A 20345-nucleotide genomic window follows, 5' to 3' on the forward strand; every position below is an offset into this window, starting at 1 on the left:
AGGGTGGTGGATAAATGAAATGAGCTGTGAGAGGAGGCGCTTGAGGCAGGTACTATCATAACATTTAAGAGACTTTTAGACAGAGTGGGGGAATGGAGAACCAGAGGAGATATGTTTAAGGTGAGGGAGGAAAGATTTAATAGGAACCTGAGGGGTAACTTTTTACACATAGTGGTGAGGCACTTACTATCACAACGTTTAAGACATTTAGACAGGTACATAGATAGGATAGGTTTAGAGGTTTGTGGGCCAAGTGTGGGCAGGTGGGACTATGTAAATGTGGCATGTTGGTCGGCCTGGGCAAGTTGGACTGAAGCATCTGTATCCATGCTGTATGACTATGATTCACTAAATGTTGTTATTGTACCAGTCTTATATACTTCCTCTGGTACGTCATTCCAAATACCCACTGCTCTCTGTCTGCAAAAGATTGCCTCTCGGATTTGTATTAAATCTTTCTCTTCTCACCTTAAACCTATGCCATCTATTCTTGATTCCCCTACGCTGCGCAAACTACTATGCACATTCACCCTATTGTAAATCACCCCTTATAATTTTGTACATCTCTATAAAAATCACCATTCAGTCTCCTGTGCTCCAAGGAATAAAGTTCTAATTTACCCAACCTATACCTATAGATCAGGCCGTCGAGTGTTGGCAACATCTTCATAAATCTGCTCTGCACTCTTTCCATCTTAATGGAACCTTTCCTATGGCAGAGTGGCCAAAACTGAGCACTGTACTCCAAATGCAGTCTTGTACAATTGTAATAGAATGCCAATAAAGAGGAACTTCCCAACGTCTATACCCATTGCCTTGATTGATGAAGGCCAGCGAACCAAAAACCGTCTTCACCTACCTGCGACGCTACTTTCAGGGAACTAGGCACTAGTACTCCTAGATTTATTTGCTCTGAAGCACTCCCCATGGCCCTACTGTTCGCTGGCAAGATCCCACCCTTGTTTGTTTTCCCAAAATGCAACACCTCACACTTATTTGAATTAAACCATGTTTTCCTTCCCCACTACACTTGCCCAGCTTATTAAGATCCTGCTATATGACTTGATAACCTTCTTCATTGTCTATGATACCACCGATTATAGTGTCATCTGTCACTTGGATTATATTAAATGTAGGGTGTTTCTCTTTGGTGACTTACATATGCAAACAAACATTTTGAAATACTTTAATTAATAAGGGATTACCTAGAGTGAGGTCATTTGGGATATGAGAAAAAAATCTTTGCTGGCAAGTGCAATATCTACAATATGAGAGATTAGCAAGCGTTTGCCAGCATATCTCTATGTTAGTAACAAAAGGCATCTGTCTCTTCGGCTTGTTTTAATTTGTTTTGGCTAACATCAACTGATCACAATAGTGAGTCCCTTAGCGAGTCATGACACTTTTATACATTTGTATTCAGCTCCCACTCTGATTTATCAAAGCAGTTGAATGACAGTTTGGCCCATCCCCTCATCAATTGAGGCATGTGCTATCAGGATCTTGGGCAAAAAACTCTGACTAATCAGACCATTTTGCTGAGCACCTGTGCTCTGTCCACTATGGCCATCTGGAGCTACCGGTTGCAAGCTATTTTCATCATTCTTCCCATTCCCACACCAATCTGTTTGTTCATGACCTTCTCCACTGGCAGGATGTGCTAACACAACCTGGAGGATCAGCACCTCATACACTGCCTGGATATTATATAGCCTGACATTCTCTGATTTCAGTAAATATGCTCCCTCTCTGACCCTTACTTGGTTCCATGATTCACCTTCCTTTTGTATCATATTTCATCGTCTGCAGCCTTTGTTATCTCCACCTTTCACCTCCCAGCCTCTGTCGCTACTTCAACCTTCCCTCCTCCAACTCAATCCATCTGCCAGGCAGCTACTCCTCACCCGGATTTGCCAATTGCTTGCCAGCTTATGCCCCACCCAGCTCCACTCACATTTTTACATCTGCTATGTATCCTCGATTCTTTCAGTCCAGATGAAGTGTCTCCACTCAAAATATTGAACATGCACTTTCCTCCATAGTTGCTGGTTGACCAGCTGAATTCCTCCAGCAAATTGTTTGTTGAACAATATCAAGTAATTTCATTGAATTTTTAGCCTTTCTGTGTTCTTTGTGCATTACAAGTTACTTATAAGATCGGAAAAAATTATTTTATGCTTTCAGGACACAGGAATCTGAGATCAAGTTATTGAAGGATATTAAGTTCTATACTGCTGAATTGGAGTACCAAAGGCAGGAGTTGGAAAAAGGTGAACAGTTTCCTGAATGCTATGATACGGAAGTCAACAAACGAAGACAGCAGCTGCTTCATTTTCAAAATGACCTTAATCAGATAGAAGAGCGTATTGCTCTCCAGAAGAGCAGAGCTATTTAGTAAGAAGCTATATTTTCCATCCTGTTCTATTTAATGACATTATGCTCAACCTTTGCTTTGGTATTTATGATAAGTCTTCCATATATAATTTTGATGAAAGATCTATCATAAAAAATAAATATTTATAACTATGTTTATGTATTTGCAAACATGGAGGTAAATTGGGATTAACTGAGATTAAATAGGTGTGACATTACCATGACTCCTTTATCTGATGTATCAACTAACTAGCTTGAACTTGGGTAGGTCAGGTGTATGTTCGTGATGATTCAGGTTCTGCCAAGCCATATCGTGAATATGAGGAATAATTGGTAAAAAGAGAGAAAGATAGAGAGAAGCAGGCACTGTATGAGTGAGAGAGAAAGAGACAAAGATGAGTGAAGGCAAACAAAATGTTTATGGTCAAGGGGGGGGCCAGGTCAGGAAAAATTAACAGTCGTTTGGGTTTGGTTCGGAACTGCATTGACCACAGTTGGGTTAGGTTCAGGCTGGGTTCCAATTTTATTCCTAATTAGATCATAATCCTCCCTGGATTGTTCCTCAGGGTGTAAGGGGTTTTCTGCGCCGAGCTTTCGCCCGACCTAAGGTCCCCGTGCCTTGCTCTGATCCCTTGACCAGGCCGCGCACACTGGTTCCCCGTGAGTGGTTCGACCCACTGACCCCCTACGGTTCTAGACACTGGACTTAGATGCAGGAGCGTTGATAGTGCAGAAAAAAACTCAACCAGACCAGATTTGAAGACCAGGGTTTAAATGGAAAAGGCTTTTATTGAGCGCTGGGGACTATTGTCCATGAATACTTATACAGTTCTATAAGACATATCTACAAGACACATACCGAATTACATGAATACTTTTCACTATGAATCATAAAACGCACAGTTCTACAAGACATATACATGAATACCTTTTACTCTGAATTCTAAAACGCACAGTTCTACAAGACATATACACGACTGTAAGATGGGGAACGTACGACACATCGCAAAATTGACCAACACATATTCCTTTACACACCCACGTTTATTCAAACCACCCTCCCCTCTACACTAAACTATGTCCAGGATATGCAGGATCGGGGTACATGCTCACCATGGGGCTAATTACTGGGGTTACTGGCTGTTCGTGCTGCTTCTCCGCTGCTTTCCGTGAGGGTCGTGCTTGTCCCGTGAGTTTCTTCCTTCCGTTTCTTGCGTTCCTTGCAGGTTTTCTTACAGTATTTCTTCTCGAGTTGCGTGCCGGTTCCTCTCTCTTGCACTTCGCTTCTTCTTGCCTGTCTTTTCTTCCTCCTGCATCCGTTTGACTTTTTGTTTAAAACCCAAAAGTCGTGGCCAGTTATACTATTCTGACCCGTCCTATCTCCCGCCAGATCTTGGGATCTCTTTGTTTAAAAGATATGTATTGAGTTTTCTCTCTGATCTGCGCTTATGTCCGGGGGTACCGGGGATGGCCAGACGGTGTTAATTGGTATTTCGTTGCGAGGTGATGGGTTTAACTGGTTTCCCATCACCTACCAGGTAGTTTTCTATGGGCTATTGTGCCCCCTTAACGAGATTAACTGTGTAGGTCGGCTTGGGGCATTGTGAGTATGCTGATGTCAGCGCCCCAGTGTCTGGACTTCGACTTGGTTTCGCAGGTTTCTGCATGGCCAATACCCATCCATTGTTCTGGCCGTGGCTTTGCAGAAACCTAGAGACTGGGCTGTAAGGTTTTTACTTTTGTGGCTGGTCACGAGGTCCTGCAGCCATCTTAGGACCCACAGATTGTGACATCCCTTGGTAAACTGACCGCAGCCTTTCTCCGCTATCAGCCCCAGTCTCCCGTTTAAAATGTCCAAACTGCAGCTCTTTGATTTGGTGTTGATTGCAGAATGAGGGAAAACTTCTCAAATCTTACAGTCCCTCCTGTTGATTTGCATAACCCCAGCTTATCGAATCAATTAAATAATGTGGTTGAGCAATGTTTTCCCGATTCTCCACATCCAGACCCCTGAGGTTTTAACTAACTAGTGTTCCATTGCGAACGTACAGTCCCCATCTTCTAGGCTGACCTTTACTGCCCGTGTCCCGGGCAAAACTATATTACAAGTATGTACATTTTCATGTCAGACATATACACCTACACCTTGTCCCAGGCCGATGCCTCCGCCATCCTCCTACTGGTGTCAGCTTTAATGTAGGACATGAAAACAACACAACAGCAAAACGATACATTTTTTTACATTCCTTCAACACAATCATTCTTTATACAATTTTGAAAAAGGACAATGCAAATCACAGTTCACTCGGTGCGGAGGGGGCCCGTCCTCCTAGCAGCTTGCGGCTGGGTCCTGCTCGCCCACCCGCACGTCAGCTATACCTCGAACCCCACATACACATATAGATCCCCTCATCCGGTTCCCACCATTTGTCCCAACACACACTCAACTGTTCTTTAGTCCCAGAAATAGTCCTGTGAGTGTCGTTGTCAAGTCTCTCCCACTCAACAATGGAGTTGGCCATTGTCCTGCTCGTTTTCCTCAGCCACCACCGCCTGCTCGCGGGGACCTTCCCCGTGCATACCAGGCAGATCCTTTTGCCAACGGTGGCGCTTACCCTTTGGGCGATGATCTTGACTCTCGGGCACAATAACGAAGTGTCCCGATAAGCAAAGCCTGAGGTGTTGGAATACTCTGAAGAGTTCGATCCCAGCCACCCCGACCACCGGCCTTCATGGAAGTGAACTGCGGTCTCCTCCGCTTCTCTCCTTCCAGTCCCATCGGTCGCGATGGGAGCCGTGTCGCCGGAGCAGCCGTAAATGATGATGTCCTTGGTGCGGCCCCGATAGGCCCACCCACATCCGATCGCCGTGGCAACGATCCACCATACGTGTGCCTCCTTCAACTCCAGAAAAAATAGATAAAGAAATATGGTATAGCCAGCCTCTTGGGGAGCGCTTGGCTTTGTTAACGCCTCTGCGGGCGGGTCTCTTGACCCCCAGCCTGCACCCCACACCCACACATCCTGGACGCATCAACTCTATTTACCTCTATCCCCACAAAACTTATCTAAATTACTTATCCTTATCTAATTACCTAATCCTTATCTATATTTCCTAATCCTTATCTATCTAAAATATAATACAGCGCCGCCTTCCCAGGACGGCTCAGCTAATCCCTGTCAGGGCTGCAGCGGTTCATTTCCTGCGGCTGCACCACGCTGTCTCCCACCTTTGATCCTCCACAGCCTGTCGCTGCCTGGCGGGGGCTAAACCTCCTCTGAAACGTTAGCTCCCTCCTCCTCACTTGGCTCCCGCACCTCGGGGCGTGATTGACCTCTGGCCAAAACTTTCTAGGTTGGGGTCCCCTGCTAGACCTGCGGAGAGTCACCTTAGGCACTGCCCCCTGGACAGCCTGGCTGAGGACCGGTTCCTGCCGTGCCGCAGCTCGGGTACCCCCCGCAGCTACCGACCCTGGCCCCGCCTCATCCAGCTCTGCCCCCTTGGTGCTGGGTGTACCCGCGGCATCCGGCCTCAGCCTGCCTGTACCTACAGGTGGTGAGCCTCCGCCCGCTACCCCCGCCTTCCTGGTGCTTGAGTCGGGGACGTTACTGTCGTCCCCCTCCGACTCCTCTTCCTCCGTAATGGGATCCAGCCCCTGGTCGAGCTGATCAGGCTCTTCCTCGTCTGAATCCCACCCAAAACGCGAGACTCTCCATTCCTGGAGAATGTCCTCCCCCTCACGCAGGCAACCTTGCCTGTCTGCGTGACCTGCCTCATCCTTGGCTGTGAGTCCCCACTCACAGGGCTGGCCCCTGTGGTTGACCCCTGTGCTCCAGGCCACTTCATCAGGATACACTCCCATGTGGTATGGAGTGCTCCCAAATGAATGGACAGCGGGATGGAACGCGCGCCAGCCTGTTCGTTCCCTGTGAACCCCGCCAGTGCGAAAGGGACCCCTGTGGACAGGGGCGAGTCAAAGGGTTCCTCTGTGTGGACCACGGTGCATGAAGCCCCCGTGTCCAACAGATAATTGCCCCTTTGCCTCTCCACTACCATCTCCACAAGCGGCCACTTCCACGCATCGTAGCGGAGAAGACACAGATAGGCAGGCTGCGCGGGCTGATGTCATTGGGGAATGTCCAGTGCCCCCCCTGCACCCGGGGAGCCGGTAGCGACTGCCACCTTCGCCTGTGCGGCCATGAGGGACCGCATCACCTCGATCATCGTTTCGATAATCTCGGGCTTAACTGGGACATCGGCGCGCAGGGTGGTGCCAACCCTATCTTCCTTGGTGTGGGCCCTGCAATCCATCCGCCAGTGCACCACCTTACCGCACCTGAAACACTTGGACTGTGTGGTAGGGTTACCCTCCTGTCGCCACCCCTTTTGGGCCGGTGCAGTAGCCTCCACTACGTGCACCTTCCCTTTTACTAGTCGGGTAGACGTACTCCGGGTGTTCCTATACCCTACTGTGAGACGGTCCAAAACCGTCTCCTCCGTACTATTTGTGGGATCAAACCAGGCTTTCGCCTGCTCCCTGACAGCCGCCAGGCTGTTTGATACCAAACATCGGAGCCACTGGGCTCTCCCATTCCCGACCAGGACATCCCGCGCGGGGACGTGCGGGCAGCTGCTCTGATACACTGTCCACAGTCGCGCCGCAAAAACCCGGGGGTTCTCCCTCCATCTAGAGGGTCTTCCCTAATCGGGCAAATGGACCCTCATCGCCCATCCCCAAGACTTCCGGGACCTCGTCCCGTAGGAGATCGTAGGTCCTGGTCCCTCTTTTACTTTCATCTGAGAGGCATTGGAGGATCGAGCTGTCCAGGGAGAACAGCAACAATTTTGCCCGTTCTCCCTCGTCGCAACCGTTGATAGCGGCGGTTTGCTCTATCTCCCTGAAATGCAATGAAGGGTCCCCTGATTCGGACAATTTTGCAACATGCCTGATCATAGCTCTTAACTGCTGGGAGCTGTGGGGCACCACGTTCTCGCTCTGAATGGGTCCGGCGTCCCCATTCAGCGCGGTGGGTCCCCGTCTGGTTTCCAGGACCGGGCACATGGGCGCCGGTGCCGAGTCCTCGACCGGGAGCTCCTCTCTCTCTCTCTCCCCTACACTACCCCTTTTCCAGGATGCCTTGTAGCTAGGGGGATCGCGGAGTCTGGGGGCTGAAGCCACCATGGTCTTTCTAGGGACCGGAACCGGGACCTTCGCACCCGCTAGTGACTGGCCCGCGGGGGGGTTCATCAAACAGACCAGCCCGCTTGCTTTATTTAAAGCACCCCACAGACCCTCTATCTCCTGCAGGCAGGCCCCGTGGTCGGCCCCTTCCGACCTGTCCTCCAAAACCATCTTATATGCTGCCCTAACTCCCTTAAGGTTCTCTTCCTGGGTCTCCAGCTGGCGGCTCAGGGAAGCGCACTGCTCCCGGAGCCAGCCCTCACTGAGCATAGCCTCAGTGATCTGACACTCCATCAGCTCTACCCTGGCTTCGTGGCGGTTGGTCACGACCCGGCGCTCCTTGTTTAAAGAGTCCAGAGCCTCAATCAATTAGTTCCCACCCGCAGCCTTCTCCTCTACCTCCACCTGAAGGTCCCTGATCTGGGCTGCCTGTGCCACAACCACGCGGTCCAAAAGCTGGACCTGCTTTTTATAGCAGGTCAGCCAGACCGCCTTTTCTACAGATTTCTTGTGGGCTTTACTGGCCGTCCACCGGATCGCTGCATCCAGTGGGCGCTTGTCCTCTAACAAACCACACATCCATTGTTTGGTGATATTCACCTTGCTAAAAACATAGTCCGCAATGCGCTCGTCCATTACATCCCTAGTTTTAAAATCTTTTTCTGGTACAATATTGTCCTGCTGCCAGTGTCCCTTCGTGGTCGCCATTATCTATAAGGGGTTTCTGCGCCGAGCTTTCGCCCGACCTAAGGTCCCCGTGCCTTGCTCTGATCCCTTGACCAGGCCGCGCACACTGGTTCCCCGTGAGTGGTTCGACCCACTCACCCCCTACGGTTCTAGACACTGGACTTAGATGCAGGAGCGTTTATAGTGCAGAAAATTCAACCAGACCAGATTTGAAGACCAGGGTTTAAATGGAAAAGGCTTTTATTGAGCGCTTGGGACTATTGTCCATGAATACTTATACAGTTCTATAAGACATATCTAAAAGACACATACCGAATTACATGAATACTTTTGACTATGAATCATAAAACACACAGTTCTACAAGACATATACACGACTGTAAGATGGGGAACGTATGACACATCGCAAAATTGACCAACACATATTCCTTTACACACCCACGTTTATTCAAACCACCCTCCCCTCTACACTAAACTATGTCCAGGATATGCAGGATTGGGGTACATGCTCACCATGGGGCTATTACTGGGGTTACTGGCTGTTCGTGCTGCTTCTCCGCTGCTTTCCGTGAGGGTCGTGCTTGTCCCGTGAGTTTCTTCCTTCCGTTTCTTGCGTTCCTTGCAGGTTTTCTTGCAGTATTTCTTCTCGAGTTGCGTGCCGGTTCCTCTCTCTTGCATCCGTTCTTCTTGCCTGTCTTTTCTTCCTCCTGCATCCGTTTGACTTGAGTTTCTTGCATGAGTTTAAAACCCAAAAGTCGTGGCCAGTTATACTATTCTGACCCGTCCTATCTCCCGCCAGATCTCGGGATCTCTTTGTTTAAAAGATATGTATGAGTTTTCTCTCTGATCTGCGCTTAGAGATCAGGTACCGGGGATGGCCAGACGGTGTTAATTGGTATTTCGTTGCGAGGTGATGGGTTTAACTGGTTTCCCATCACCTACCAGGTAGTGTTCTATGGGCTATTGTGCCCCCTTAACGAGATTAACTGTGTAGGTCGGCTTGGGGCATTGTGAGTATGCTGATGTCAGCGCCCCAGTGTCTGGACTTCGACCTGGTTTCGCAGGTTTCTGCATGGCCAATACCCATCCATTGTTCTGGCCGTGGCTTTGCAGAAACCTAGAGACTGGGCTGTAAGGTTTTTGCTCTTGTGGCTGGTCACGAGGTCCTGCGGCCATTTTAGGACCCACAGATTGTGACATCCCTTGGTAAACTGACCGCAGCCTTTCTCCGCTATCAGCCCCAGTCTCCCGTTTAAAATGTCCAAACTGCAGCTTTTTGGTTTGGTGTTGCTTTCAGAATGAGGGAAAACTTCTCAAATCTTACAAGGGTCAAGGATGATTTGCTTCTAAGACAGTTCTGTGGGTTCTGTGGTGATCATTGATCATAAGTGGGATCTTTAGTAGCTGCAACAAGTGAAGTAGATTGATTCATGATGGGGAGGATGGGTGAGTGGATTGTTTGCAATGTTGTATGCTCTTTGCAGTTTGTATTTGCACTCCACTTCCATTGGAGAAACACTAACTACCTGCAATTTTCGCGGATGCTTTTCTGCAAGTTTGAGCAACTTGAGCCAGGGATTCGTGTGCTGATGAAGATTTTATAGTTTTTCAAGGAGGATTTGAGATGTCCTTGAAATGCTATCTCTGTTCTTTTGGAACTTACTGGCCATGATTGATCTTGGAGTACAATGTTTATTTTGGTATGTCTTTCAATCTGGTATTCTGCTCAGAATCTAGATGCTGGGGAAATTAGCCAGGGAGAGGATACTATCTTGCTAGTGTATTTTGAGGATTATGCAATGGCAGTGTAGTAGTACTTCACCAATACAGGTAGATCTGCTATAATGTGAGAGTTGCATTCCTATGAAACCTTACCTTATAGAACATCGCGTTATAAAAATAAATTGTGTTTATGTGGAAAAAGGGAGTTGGGCGCTAGGGAGTTTCACTCTCATAATAACAAAGTGCAAAATCACAAAGTACAAATATCTTCTCATTAGCTGTGTTTAGTTTTGCTACTGTAAACAAGAAATACTGAAGACTATTTGTTAAATTGTTTAATAGACTATCATTGCACAGGTTCATAAGTCATAGAAGCAGAATTAGGCCTTTCGGCCCATAGAGTCTACTCCAACATTCAATCATGGCTGATCTATCTTTCCTTCTCAACCCCATTCTCCTGGCTTCTCGCCATAACCTTTGACATCCTTACTAATCTAGAACCTATCAATCTCCACTTTAGAAATACCCATGACTTGTCCTCCACAACTGTCTGTGGCAATGAGTTCCACAGATTCACCACCCTCTGACTAAAGCCATTTCCTTTCTAAAGGTACGTCCTTTTATTCTGAGGCTGTGCCCTCTGGTCCAAGACTCTCCCACTAGTGGAAACATCCTCTCCATATCCACTCTATCCAAGCCTTTCACTATTCAGTAAGTTTCAATGAGGTCCCCCACAAGTGTCAATAGAATTGATTGCTTGTCAAATTGAATCGACACATGCTATGAAACTAACCGAATGTATTCTTAAAAGACAATGGTGTGTGATTACTGCAGGGAGATTACATGGAAACAAAGAACATAAGAGATAGAAGCAAAATTACGCCATTAAATGATTGCTCCATTCAATTAACCAGCTGATAATATTTCATAACCTTAGACTATCCTCATTGTCAACAACACCAGTCATTTTTTGTGTCATCTTCAAAATTATTAATCATATCAGCTCCAATTTTTTCTCCGTCATTAATCTATATGACAAAAGGGAAGGCTCTCGACACTAATTCTTGTTGTACACCAGTGGTCACGGGCTTCCAATCACAAAAGCAACCCACCATCACAAAGCACTCTGTCCTATTACCAATCAAGTTTGGGTCAAATTTGCCAACTTGCCTTGGGCTCTAACATTTTTGTCAGGCATTTAATTTTCAGAGGGCTTACTGAATGAAGCTCCCTGAAATCTGCAACTACAACATCTTTCCCCCATGTGAAACAGATGAGAAGTATCCTTTTAAAACCTCACTCACATCCTCTGGTTTCATGCACAGATCTTTGACGGGACCCACTGTTTTTCTCGTTATCATCTTGCCCTTAATTTACTGAGATTTTTCCTTAATCTTATCTACCATTGATATTTCATGGTCTCGCTTCGTCCTCCTAGTGTTTTTAATTAAGCATCTTTCTGAGACTTTCTATACTCTTGAAAGGCCTTGCCTGAATTCATTATTCTATACCTGCCATATGCTTGTTATTGTTTTCTTTATCAAACCCACAATATCTCCTGACATTCATGATTCACTAGATTTGAATTTCTTTCTTTTCACCCGTGCAAGAACACATTGGCCCTGAACTCGCACCCTGAACTGAACTGACAAGAATGTTGGATTGTTCAGGTTCAGGTGCATTGGACCGCTGCTTGCATATGTCCCACTTCCCACAAAAGTGGTCCCTGTCATCCAAAAATCTAGATCTACATCACCCCTTTAGCTATATTTTCATCTGACCCTCCTGCTCCTCTACTCACTGGAAAGTGGTACTGGAGGTTAACCAGTAGTTACACCCTTGGTGGTCTTGTTCTTTAATCTGTGAGCTAGTTGTCCAAATTCTTGTTGTAGGACCGCCTCTCTCTTTTTACCGATGTCATTAGTACCAATGTGGATTATGTAGGTTTTAATGTCCTGTTATCCAAACCACCTCCACCCCAACTACGTGTTTGCTTCTATTTTTCTGCATCATCTGGTCTCCTTCCATTCAATTGTGTCTAGATTTATCATCTTCGCTATATCTTTAGTCTTTGCCATCATGTAAGTCTTTTGCTACTAACCCCAACCAATTTCTGTTTATCGTCTTAATCGTTCGTAATCTTTTCCTGTGATTGGTAACACATTTGCATTTAATTATCTTGTTTAAGTGATTTGTTTACAGAATGTAGCTCTTTGTAATAGTTTGTCAACATTTTCTCTAAGTTCTTCCATCTTCTTTCCCATGGATAGAATGTTAATTTCACCACCCAGTCAGAAATTCCACTTCTTCTGTGGTTACATCTGTTTTTCCAGCAATTGGAACGAGGCAATAAATCTGCCAAATGAAACCTTTTCAAAAACTGATATGCATAGGAGTAAACAAAAAGGAATTTCTTCTAAACATAGAAAACACATTTGTTAGAAATTGTAATGAACAGTCAAAGAAAGGTCAAAATATTGGACTGATTTCAAGTTAGAGTTTAGCCAATGTGCAGCTTACATGTTTCTAGGCAGCAGATGTTATGACTTGTTTGTAAAATATTTATTTCACAGTGAATAGGCAGCAATTGCTGAGTTAATATGTTACAAAATGATGGATGACATACTCCCTCTATCAAAGGCTATCTGGAGGGTGAAACATTCAGCATACTGAAAGTATGCATTAAATAGGCATAACAACCACAATATCAGCAAGAGCCAAACACTGATGGGCACACAGTACATGCACAGTGGATAACAATACACCAAATTGAAGGGGAAGGGAAATTCAATGGCTGTAAAGGAAAGATTCACTTTGTAAATAATTTATTTGAATAATTGCCATAAATTGGTATTGGCATTGGTTTATTACTTTGCACCGAGATTGAATGGCGGAGTAGATTGATGGGCCGAATGGCCTAATTCTATTCCTGTTCCTTATGACCTTATAAAACAAAGTATCAGAGTCACAACAAGGCGGATTGAACGTTCGAGAATTCATCCTTAACATGTGAGGTTCATCGGAGCCTGATAACAGTGGGGAAGATTTGCTTAAATCTGGTGTTACACACTTTCAAACTTTTGTGTCTTCAGCCTGATGGTGAGGGTGGGGGGGGGGGGCTTGTTTGCATGATGGACTATCCTGCATTCACAACTCAGTTAAGAGGCTAAAGTAGTAACTGAAATATTGTTTCTGTAGACTCTTGATTTTAGGGATCCTTGAGCTGGCGGTGTTTAGAAAGAGGGGGCCAAGGTTTTAATAGGTTGACAGCAGTGAATATAGCAGGACGAGTTCTCAAAAGAACCATAGCAGCCATTAACTATCTGTGACACTGGAGCTTCAGCAACGATAAGGCCCTGCTTGTCAACCTTGCATCAACTTCTTTTAACCACAGGACAATCACGTATAATCACAGTGTTACATGTCATTGAACTTCCTACAGCTGACCATTTTCAAAGGTCTTTTAATGTCACATGTAATAATTAAGGTACAGTGATATGTGAATTAACATACAGCCATTACGAAAAAATAAAGCAAAAGGCACACAACTACATAAAGGTTAACATAAACATCCACCACAGCGGATTCCTTACATTTCTCACTGTGCTGGAAGGCAAAAAAGTCCAACCTTCTTCCTCTTTATTCTCCCACGGTTGGGGCAGTCGACCATCTGTCGGGGTGATCGAAGCTCCCGCAGCTGGCAGTCGAAGCCCCTGCGGCTTGGAGTTCCCGATGTCGGTCTCTGACCAGAGACCGTGAGCTCCGTAATGTTAAGTCCGCAAGCACCCATGGTTTGAGCTCTGAGATCGATCCCTGGAAAGGGATCGCGGGCTCCGCGATGTTAAAGTCCCGTAGGCTCTCCGCGGTGGAGCTCTCAAAAGTCGGTCTCCAGCAAAGGCCGCCAACTCCTCGTTGTTAGGCCGCAGTGCGGACGGAGATACAATTTTTTTTGCATCTCCATCAAGGTAAGAGATTAGAAAAATGTTGCCCCAACCCCCTCCCCCCACCCCCCACACGTAAAACAAGCTAAAGAACACTAAAACCATACATTTAACATCTATATACTAAAACTCTCGTTTGTTTGTTTGTTTGTTCCTGAACTACAGCCAAAACGGTACACGATAGCATGACAATTTTAGGCCCACCTTACTCACCGTCATCCCTTTGGTGCTAATGGAAGAAGTTTCATTGAAATCAGTGTTATATTTTAAAAGTTATTCACATTTTAAAGTTTAAATCTATCTCCTAGGGAGGGAGGGAGGGAGGGAGGGGGAGGAGGGAGGGTGGGGGAGGAGGGAGGATAAGGGGGGTTGAGGGGGATGGAGTGGGGGGTAGGGGAAGGGGGAAGGGGAGGGGGAAAGGGAGGAGGGGAGGGGAGGGGGAGAGGAGATGGTGCTGCACCAATGCAGGATTGAGCCCAACGGGTCCACTTGGTCTAGTATACTATTAAAACACAAAGGAAGGGACAGACTTTGTATCCAATGCATTCCTTTTAATTAGTTTAATTACACCTCTCTTACTTTCATCCAGGGACTCCAGCTGTCCTTACATACACCTTTTCAAACCTCGTCCACTGCACTCAAGTGCTTCCAATGTGGCATCCTTTGCATCGGTGATGCCAAGCTGTCTGGATTTCCAAGGCGATTCCAAGGCTGTTTGGATTTTCCAGTTGCTAACTAATTTAATTCCCATTCCCATTCCCACACCAACCTTTCTGTCCTTAGCCTCGGGTCGCGGGAATGCAGAAGGCCACAGGCAAACTGGAGGAACAGCACCTCGTATTCCACTTGGGTAGCTTCGGATAGGAACTTGGAAGGTCAGGCTGACGTCATCACTGCCGGATCCCATTTCTTTCACTGGACACTTCAGCTACTATTCACGCTTGTGATTTCCATTTTCCAACCACCATTTGGAAAAATAGGTTTCTACACAATTCACAATCAGATTAATGAGTTACTAGTAATTATTTTTACCCTGACACCTTCAGTTATTGTCTTCCCCACAATAATGACAGCAGCAAGAACTTGATTTTCAAATGCCGTTTTCAACATAACAAAATGTCTTAAGGTGTTTCACAGCAATATTATCAAATAAGTTTTAAACAAATCCTTAGAAGGTGATATTAGGGTAAATATCTAAAAGTTTGGTTAAAGCAATCGATGTTACATAGTGTGTTAAAGAGACAGAAAAGCTTAGACGAAGGTTTCCAGAACTAAGATTCTGGCTAGCTGAGGGCACAGATGTTAGTAATGAAATAATTAAATTCTTGGATGAACTGGAGAAGTAGCTCTAGGGGTTTTAGGGTGGGAAGAAATTACAGAGCCATGGATGGATTTGAAGCAGGAGTGTGTTTGCTCTTGCGTGATCACTTGTTGTTCTTAAAACTAGGCTGTAGCTAAAGAAAACAGGCAGGAGGCCAAACAAGTGTTTAAGGGAAAACAATCTAATTGAAGTATTAAATTTTGGAGATCTTGTAGCTAGACCGATTATTTTAAGTAAGGGTCTTAAGTTTACTGACTGCATCATTTAAAATTTATACTCAGTTATATGAAAAAAAGGGGGGAAAATGAGATTAGATTATTTTGTTTGTATGGTGAACATTCTTAGTTTGAATTCATTATGTATATATAAAGCTTTCCATATAATTTATTGTTGTTTGAAAGTGGATAACTTGGAGAAAATAATTTTCATAATAGTTTTCAAACTCAAACATTCGTGTTGGGTTTATTCCAAAGTGTGACATTTATTCTTGCTGCCAAATATGTTGCCTTGCTACAGAATAACAAAGCTATACTCAGAGATCAAGAGTCCCTTTTTCTTCAAATGTTAATTGAATTTCTTTATCTAATAACAAATTGATATTCAGATTTCAGGCAAATATTAAGCAAGCACCTCTGTGGATTTAGCAATATTTTAAGTTTATACCTATTTGAAATGTCCTAAGATATTGTTTGTATTTAACTGTCAGAATCCAAATACTTTCTTCAAGTTTTCATTAATTGCCCAATCCTCCTCTTCCTATTTTTGTCCTCGGGAAACTCCTGTCTCAACATGCTTCAGTTGTCCTGCCAACCTTCACATTCATACCCCCAATTCCCCCTGCCAATTGTTCTCTCTCATCAGGATTTATTTCGAGGGATGGAGAGAGGGTGGTGGTGGGGGGGGGGGGCATAGATATGTGAGAGGGGGAAAACTTCATGGAGATGTGCGGGGAATGTTTTTTTACAGAGTGTGGTGTGGGCCTGGAACGTTTTGCCAGGGGTGGTGGTGGAAGCAGATATGATTGTGCTGTTTAAGAGGCTTTTAGATAGGCACATGGAAGTGTAAGGAATAGAGGAATATGGAGAGAAAAAAGGGCAGATGGAATATATTGTAAATGATTCAATAGCATTGTAAATGTAAATGAAAAATAGGAAAGGAGATGGTACTCAAAGAAGCAAGGGTGTCCTTTTACACATATCAAAGTTACAATCAGGGACAGCAAGTAATTAGGAAATAGATGGAATTAATGATTTTTAACAAAGTTGGTTTTTAAGGATATTGACTTCAACTGAACTAAATATTAGACGCAGACTACGTTGCGTAGCCATAACTCTACTGCATGTTTAATTAAAATGGCTGAGATTGTATTTCTATCCTGGGAAGGCTAATTGTAATCAGACCACATTTGTGCATTGGATACAATTTTCATCTCCTTACCTTTGAGGAAATCTAAAGAAAGAGAAATGTCTTTACTCATAGCCTTCTAAATCTTTAGAAAGAGCTATATGTGCCCAGCTGCACAAGACAGATGAACAGATGAATAAAAGGATGCGGTACGATATGAAATGAGAGAACTTTATTTTTCCCAGGAGGAAAATTAATCTGCCGATAGTCATAAAACACAAAACACATGAAACATGAAACTAAAGTGACGAGTGGAAAGGATTGGGGTTGAGCAAAGATTGGGGGGGTTGGGGGGGGTGGGGGCGGGGGGAAGATGGCAATGACTACCACCGATTGGTAGAACATCTGCAGTATCTTATTGCAGACGTTGAAGGAGCGGAGCCTTCACTAAAAGTACAGCCGGCTCTGTCCTTTCTTGTACAGGGCCTCAGCATTCCTGGATCAATCCAGTTTACTGTCCAACTACACTCCAAGGTATTTGTACTCCTTGGTAAACTGCACATCCACACCATTGATGCAGGGATAGTACAGAAAAATGGAACTGAGATGGAAGATTGACCAAGCTGTGATTTAATGGCGGTGTATACTTAAAAGGGATGAATAAGTGCTCTTGATCCTACTTCTTGTATGTTCCTGGATCATAATGTTTTGGGTGTTTAAGACATTAGATAGTTCCAGAGACGTGTACATTTTTTTTTCATTTATGCAGTGTGACAAGAGTTGTGCATTAGACCAGGTAGTATCTGTGAAGGGTAATCGCTGTGGATTGTGTGATGCACTTTGAACTTGCGTCTTCAGGGTTTATAATAAAGTTTAATAGTAATTGTTTACCTAACTTGGCCTTGTAAGTGTTTCTTCCTGGATAGATATATTGAAACTATGAGCTTTAGTTTGGAGCCTAATTATCCACATGTTCAATTGAAATTGCTCTTCCGCAGTTAGAATGTGCATTGTTTTGCAATTTAAGGTAAATGCCAAAGGATCAAATTGTTAGGAATGTTATTAGTTCATTCAAACCAGTTGTGAATTAAGTTTGGGCCATTTTTCACAACTCGTCATTTAACCAGATCTTATCATTCTATTTTGTTACAGTTTAGAAGAAGAATTGGTAATGTTTAAAAAAGACTTTGAGAGACTACCAAAGGCCGCAGTGAGTTTTTAAGCCTTCAATTCAATCTCATAGAATCATAGTCATTGAGCCATACAGCAGGGAAACAGGCCCTTGGCCCATCCCCACCAACCAGAAGGCCCATCAACATTAGTCCCATTTGCCCAAGTTTGACAACCTTTCCTATCCATATATTTTACCAAATATCTTTTAGATGTCATTATAGACTTGCCCCAAACCACTTCCATTGGAAGTTTTTTCCATACACATTTCACACTATGTTTGAAAAAGTTGCCCCTCTAAAATCATTCTCCTCTCACCTTAAACCTATGCCCTCTAATTCCTGATTTCTCAAACCTGAAACAAAGAGGACGGTGTGTATTCATCCTAGATATGATTTTGTGCACCTCTACAAGATTACCTCTCAGTTTCCTGCACAGTCTGACCTCTCCCCATAAATCAATCCCTTAAGTCTGGTGATTTACTTGTAAATCTTTTCTGTTCTCATTCTCTCATTTCCACATTAAAACTCTGTTAATCCAGCACACGTTGGACGTGGTGCTGTTGGACTGACAGAAAATTGGATGTTATTTAATATTAATACTCAAATACACTTCTAATCAACATTTTTTAAAGACGTTACGCAGTTATACAGTAACATTTCATTTAACTCAATAAATGGGTGGGTGGCCAACAGAAGCAGGTGAGCTTAAAGTGATTGCAGGAACTGGAACCTGGTGCAGAAACTGGGGCACCAATGAGTGATCAGGACCCGATTATCGGAGTTCTACTGCTTTCTATTTTAGATTGGCTTCACACTACATAGTTTTATGAACATATGTAGGTATATTTGTCAAGTACTCGCTCCTGCCCACCTCTGCCTACCCATTCTTTTTGGATCTGGTTCTCACGGGCCCTTTCCAATCACTGGGTCCTTGGCTCCTGACACTCAGTAGCCCTGCATTCCATTTAAAATTAACCAGTTCACTGGAAAAAAATATTATAATACTGTGTAACATCCTTTAAAACAAAACGAGTTAAAAGTGTTTGACTATTCATAGTAGTAATATCTAATAGTCCAGAACATCTGCGAGTTCAGCACCTCAAGTGTTGAGCGGGCCAGATTCTTGGAGTTTAACTGTATATGTAGTTAGGCAAAAGATAGTCATTAAGGAGGAAAACCGGCCCTTCGGCCCAACCCGTGTTTGCCGACCCATTTGTCCACATTTGGTCCTTATCCCTCTAAACCATAAACCTTCCCTGTCCATTTACCTCTCCAAGTGTCTTTTAAATGCTGTTAGAGAACCTGCCTCAACAACTTCCTCTGGCAGCTCATTCAACCCTCTACCACCCTTTGAGTGAAAAGGTTGCCCCTCAAGTTCCTATCAGATCTATTATGATCTCACTAAATGGGGGACAGGCTCATGGGCTTAACATCCTACTCCTATATTAATGTTCCTTATGTTCCAAAATTAAAATTGGCAATGGTTTTCTGTAAATAGTTCTCTATAATGGATTTATAATATGTATAAATATTATTGTAAATTCATTTATTATATTATAATTTATAAATCTGTTTCAAAACGATTGCCAAGACTGGGGTTAATATAAATATTTTAAAATGTTTCATTAAAAAATATGTAATTGGTTATTATTTTTAGATGAATTGTAATGTTTAATATTTATCGATGTCTTGGATCATTCAGAAACTTTCATAGTTTTTGACCATTTCTAAACCAAGCCACTTGGCTCAGCCAACTGTCAGAGATTCTCAGCCATTTTGTGGGCAGGGTTTCAACCCCATGCCCATCCTGAAAGGCCTTGCCAGCATACAAGGCCATATTGCAGAGTGTAAGTATGTAACAATGAATCAGTAAAAATGTGCATATGAAGTGGATCAGCAGCAAACTTATTTTGGCCAAGTGAGGAAAAAACAAAGCATAATATTTTCCACATTGTTGCAGAGTTTTCTCACTGTTTGGCATTAAGCTTGCACAGTGCATGTTTCCTAATATGGAGAAATAGAGCTGTTTGTATAATTAATATCATTGTTCAGCAGCAGTATGTTTTTGATTGCTGGAGTTAATTTTTTACATTTTCCTTTTGTTTTTTTTGGCAGGATTTTGAAAGAAAGAATAAAGCGCTAAAAGAGAGTTGCATTGAACTAAAGCGAGATATTAAACAGAGGAAACGGGAAATCAAAAACTCAAAAGAAGATTTGGAAAAGAAAATTGAAGATGTGAAAAATTCACAAAAGGAATTGGAAATGAAGCGAGAAAGTGAAGCACACCTGAAGGTAAGAATGGTACAAACTGCTATTTGAACATGACATGTCTCTTTTATTGAAGTTTTATTGAATGGAATTGATAATCCAGCATTGAATCTTTTGAAAACCTTGCCATCCAGCATCTGACTCATTCGCTGATCAAGAACGTGAGATGAACCATTATAATTACTCAGATTATCACATGCATGATGTATCATAACATTAAACCTTGCAGCTCATATTAAATGAGCACTTGACAAGTTGGTTATTAACAATTATTCTATTAATTGGATGCTGTTATTATGATCTTTAACTGGGAGTGCAAAAAATATCTTGTATAT

At 43.8% G+C, this 20345-nt stretch overlaps 1 protein-coding gene across 4 annotated transcripts in view; it reads left to right on the plus strand.

Moving 5' to 3' along the window:
• Window positions 1-20345, plus strand: part of ccdc146 (coiled-coil domain containing 146) — a 101713-nt gene that overhangs the window by 33975 nt on the left and 47393 nt on the right. For 2 of the 4 annotated variants that reach the window (XM_078419713.1, XM_078419714.1), the window contains exons 4-6: window positions 2185-2394; window positions 17723-17780; window positions 19858-20034. In XM_078419713.1, the coding sequence (XP_078275839.1) occupies window positions 2185-2394; window positions 17723-17780; window positions 19858-20034 (445 nt within the window). The remainder of the gene's footprint in view (window positions 1-2184; window positions 2395-17722; window positions 17781-19857; window positions 20035-20345) is intronic. The other 2 variants (XM_078419716.1, XM_078419715.1) reach the window with 2 other exon arrangements.

This window comes from Rhinoraja longicauda, chromosome 23 (assembly GCF_053455715.1).
Source record: "Rhinoraja longicauda isolate Sanriku21f chromosome 23, sRhiLon1.1, whole genome shotgun sequence".
Lineage (NCBI taxonomy): Eukaryota > Metazoa > Chordata > Chondrichthyes > Rajiformes > Arhynchobatidae > Rhinoraja > Rhinoraja longicauda.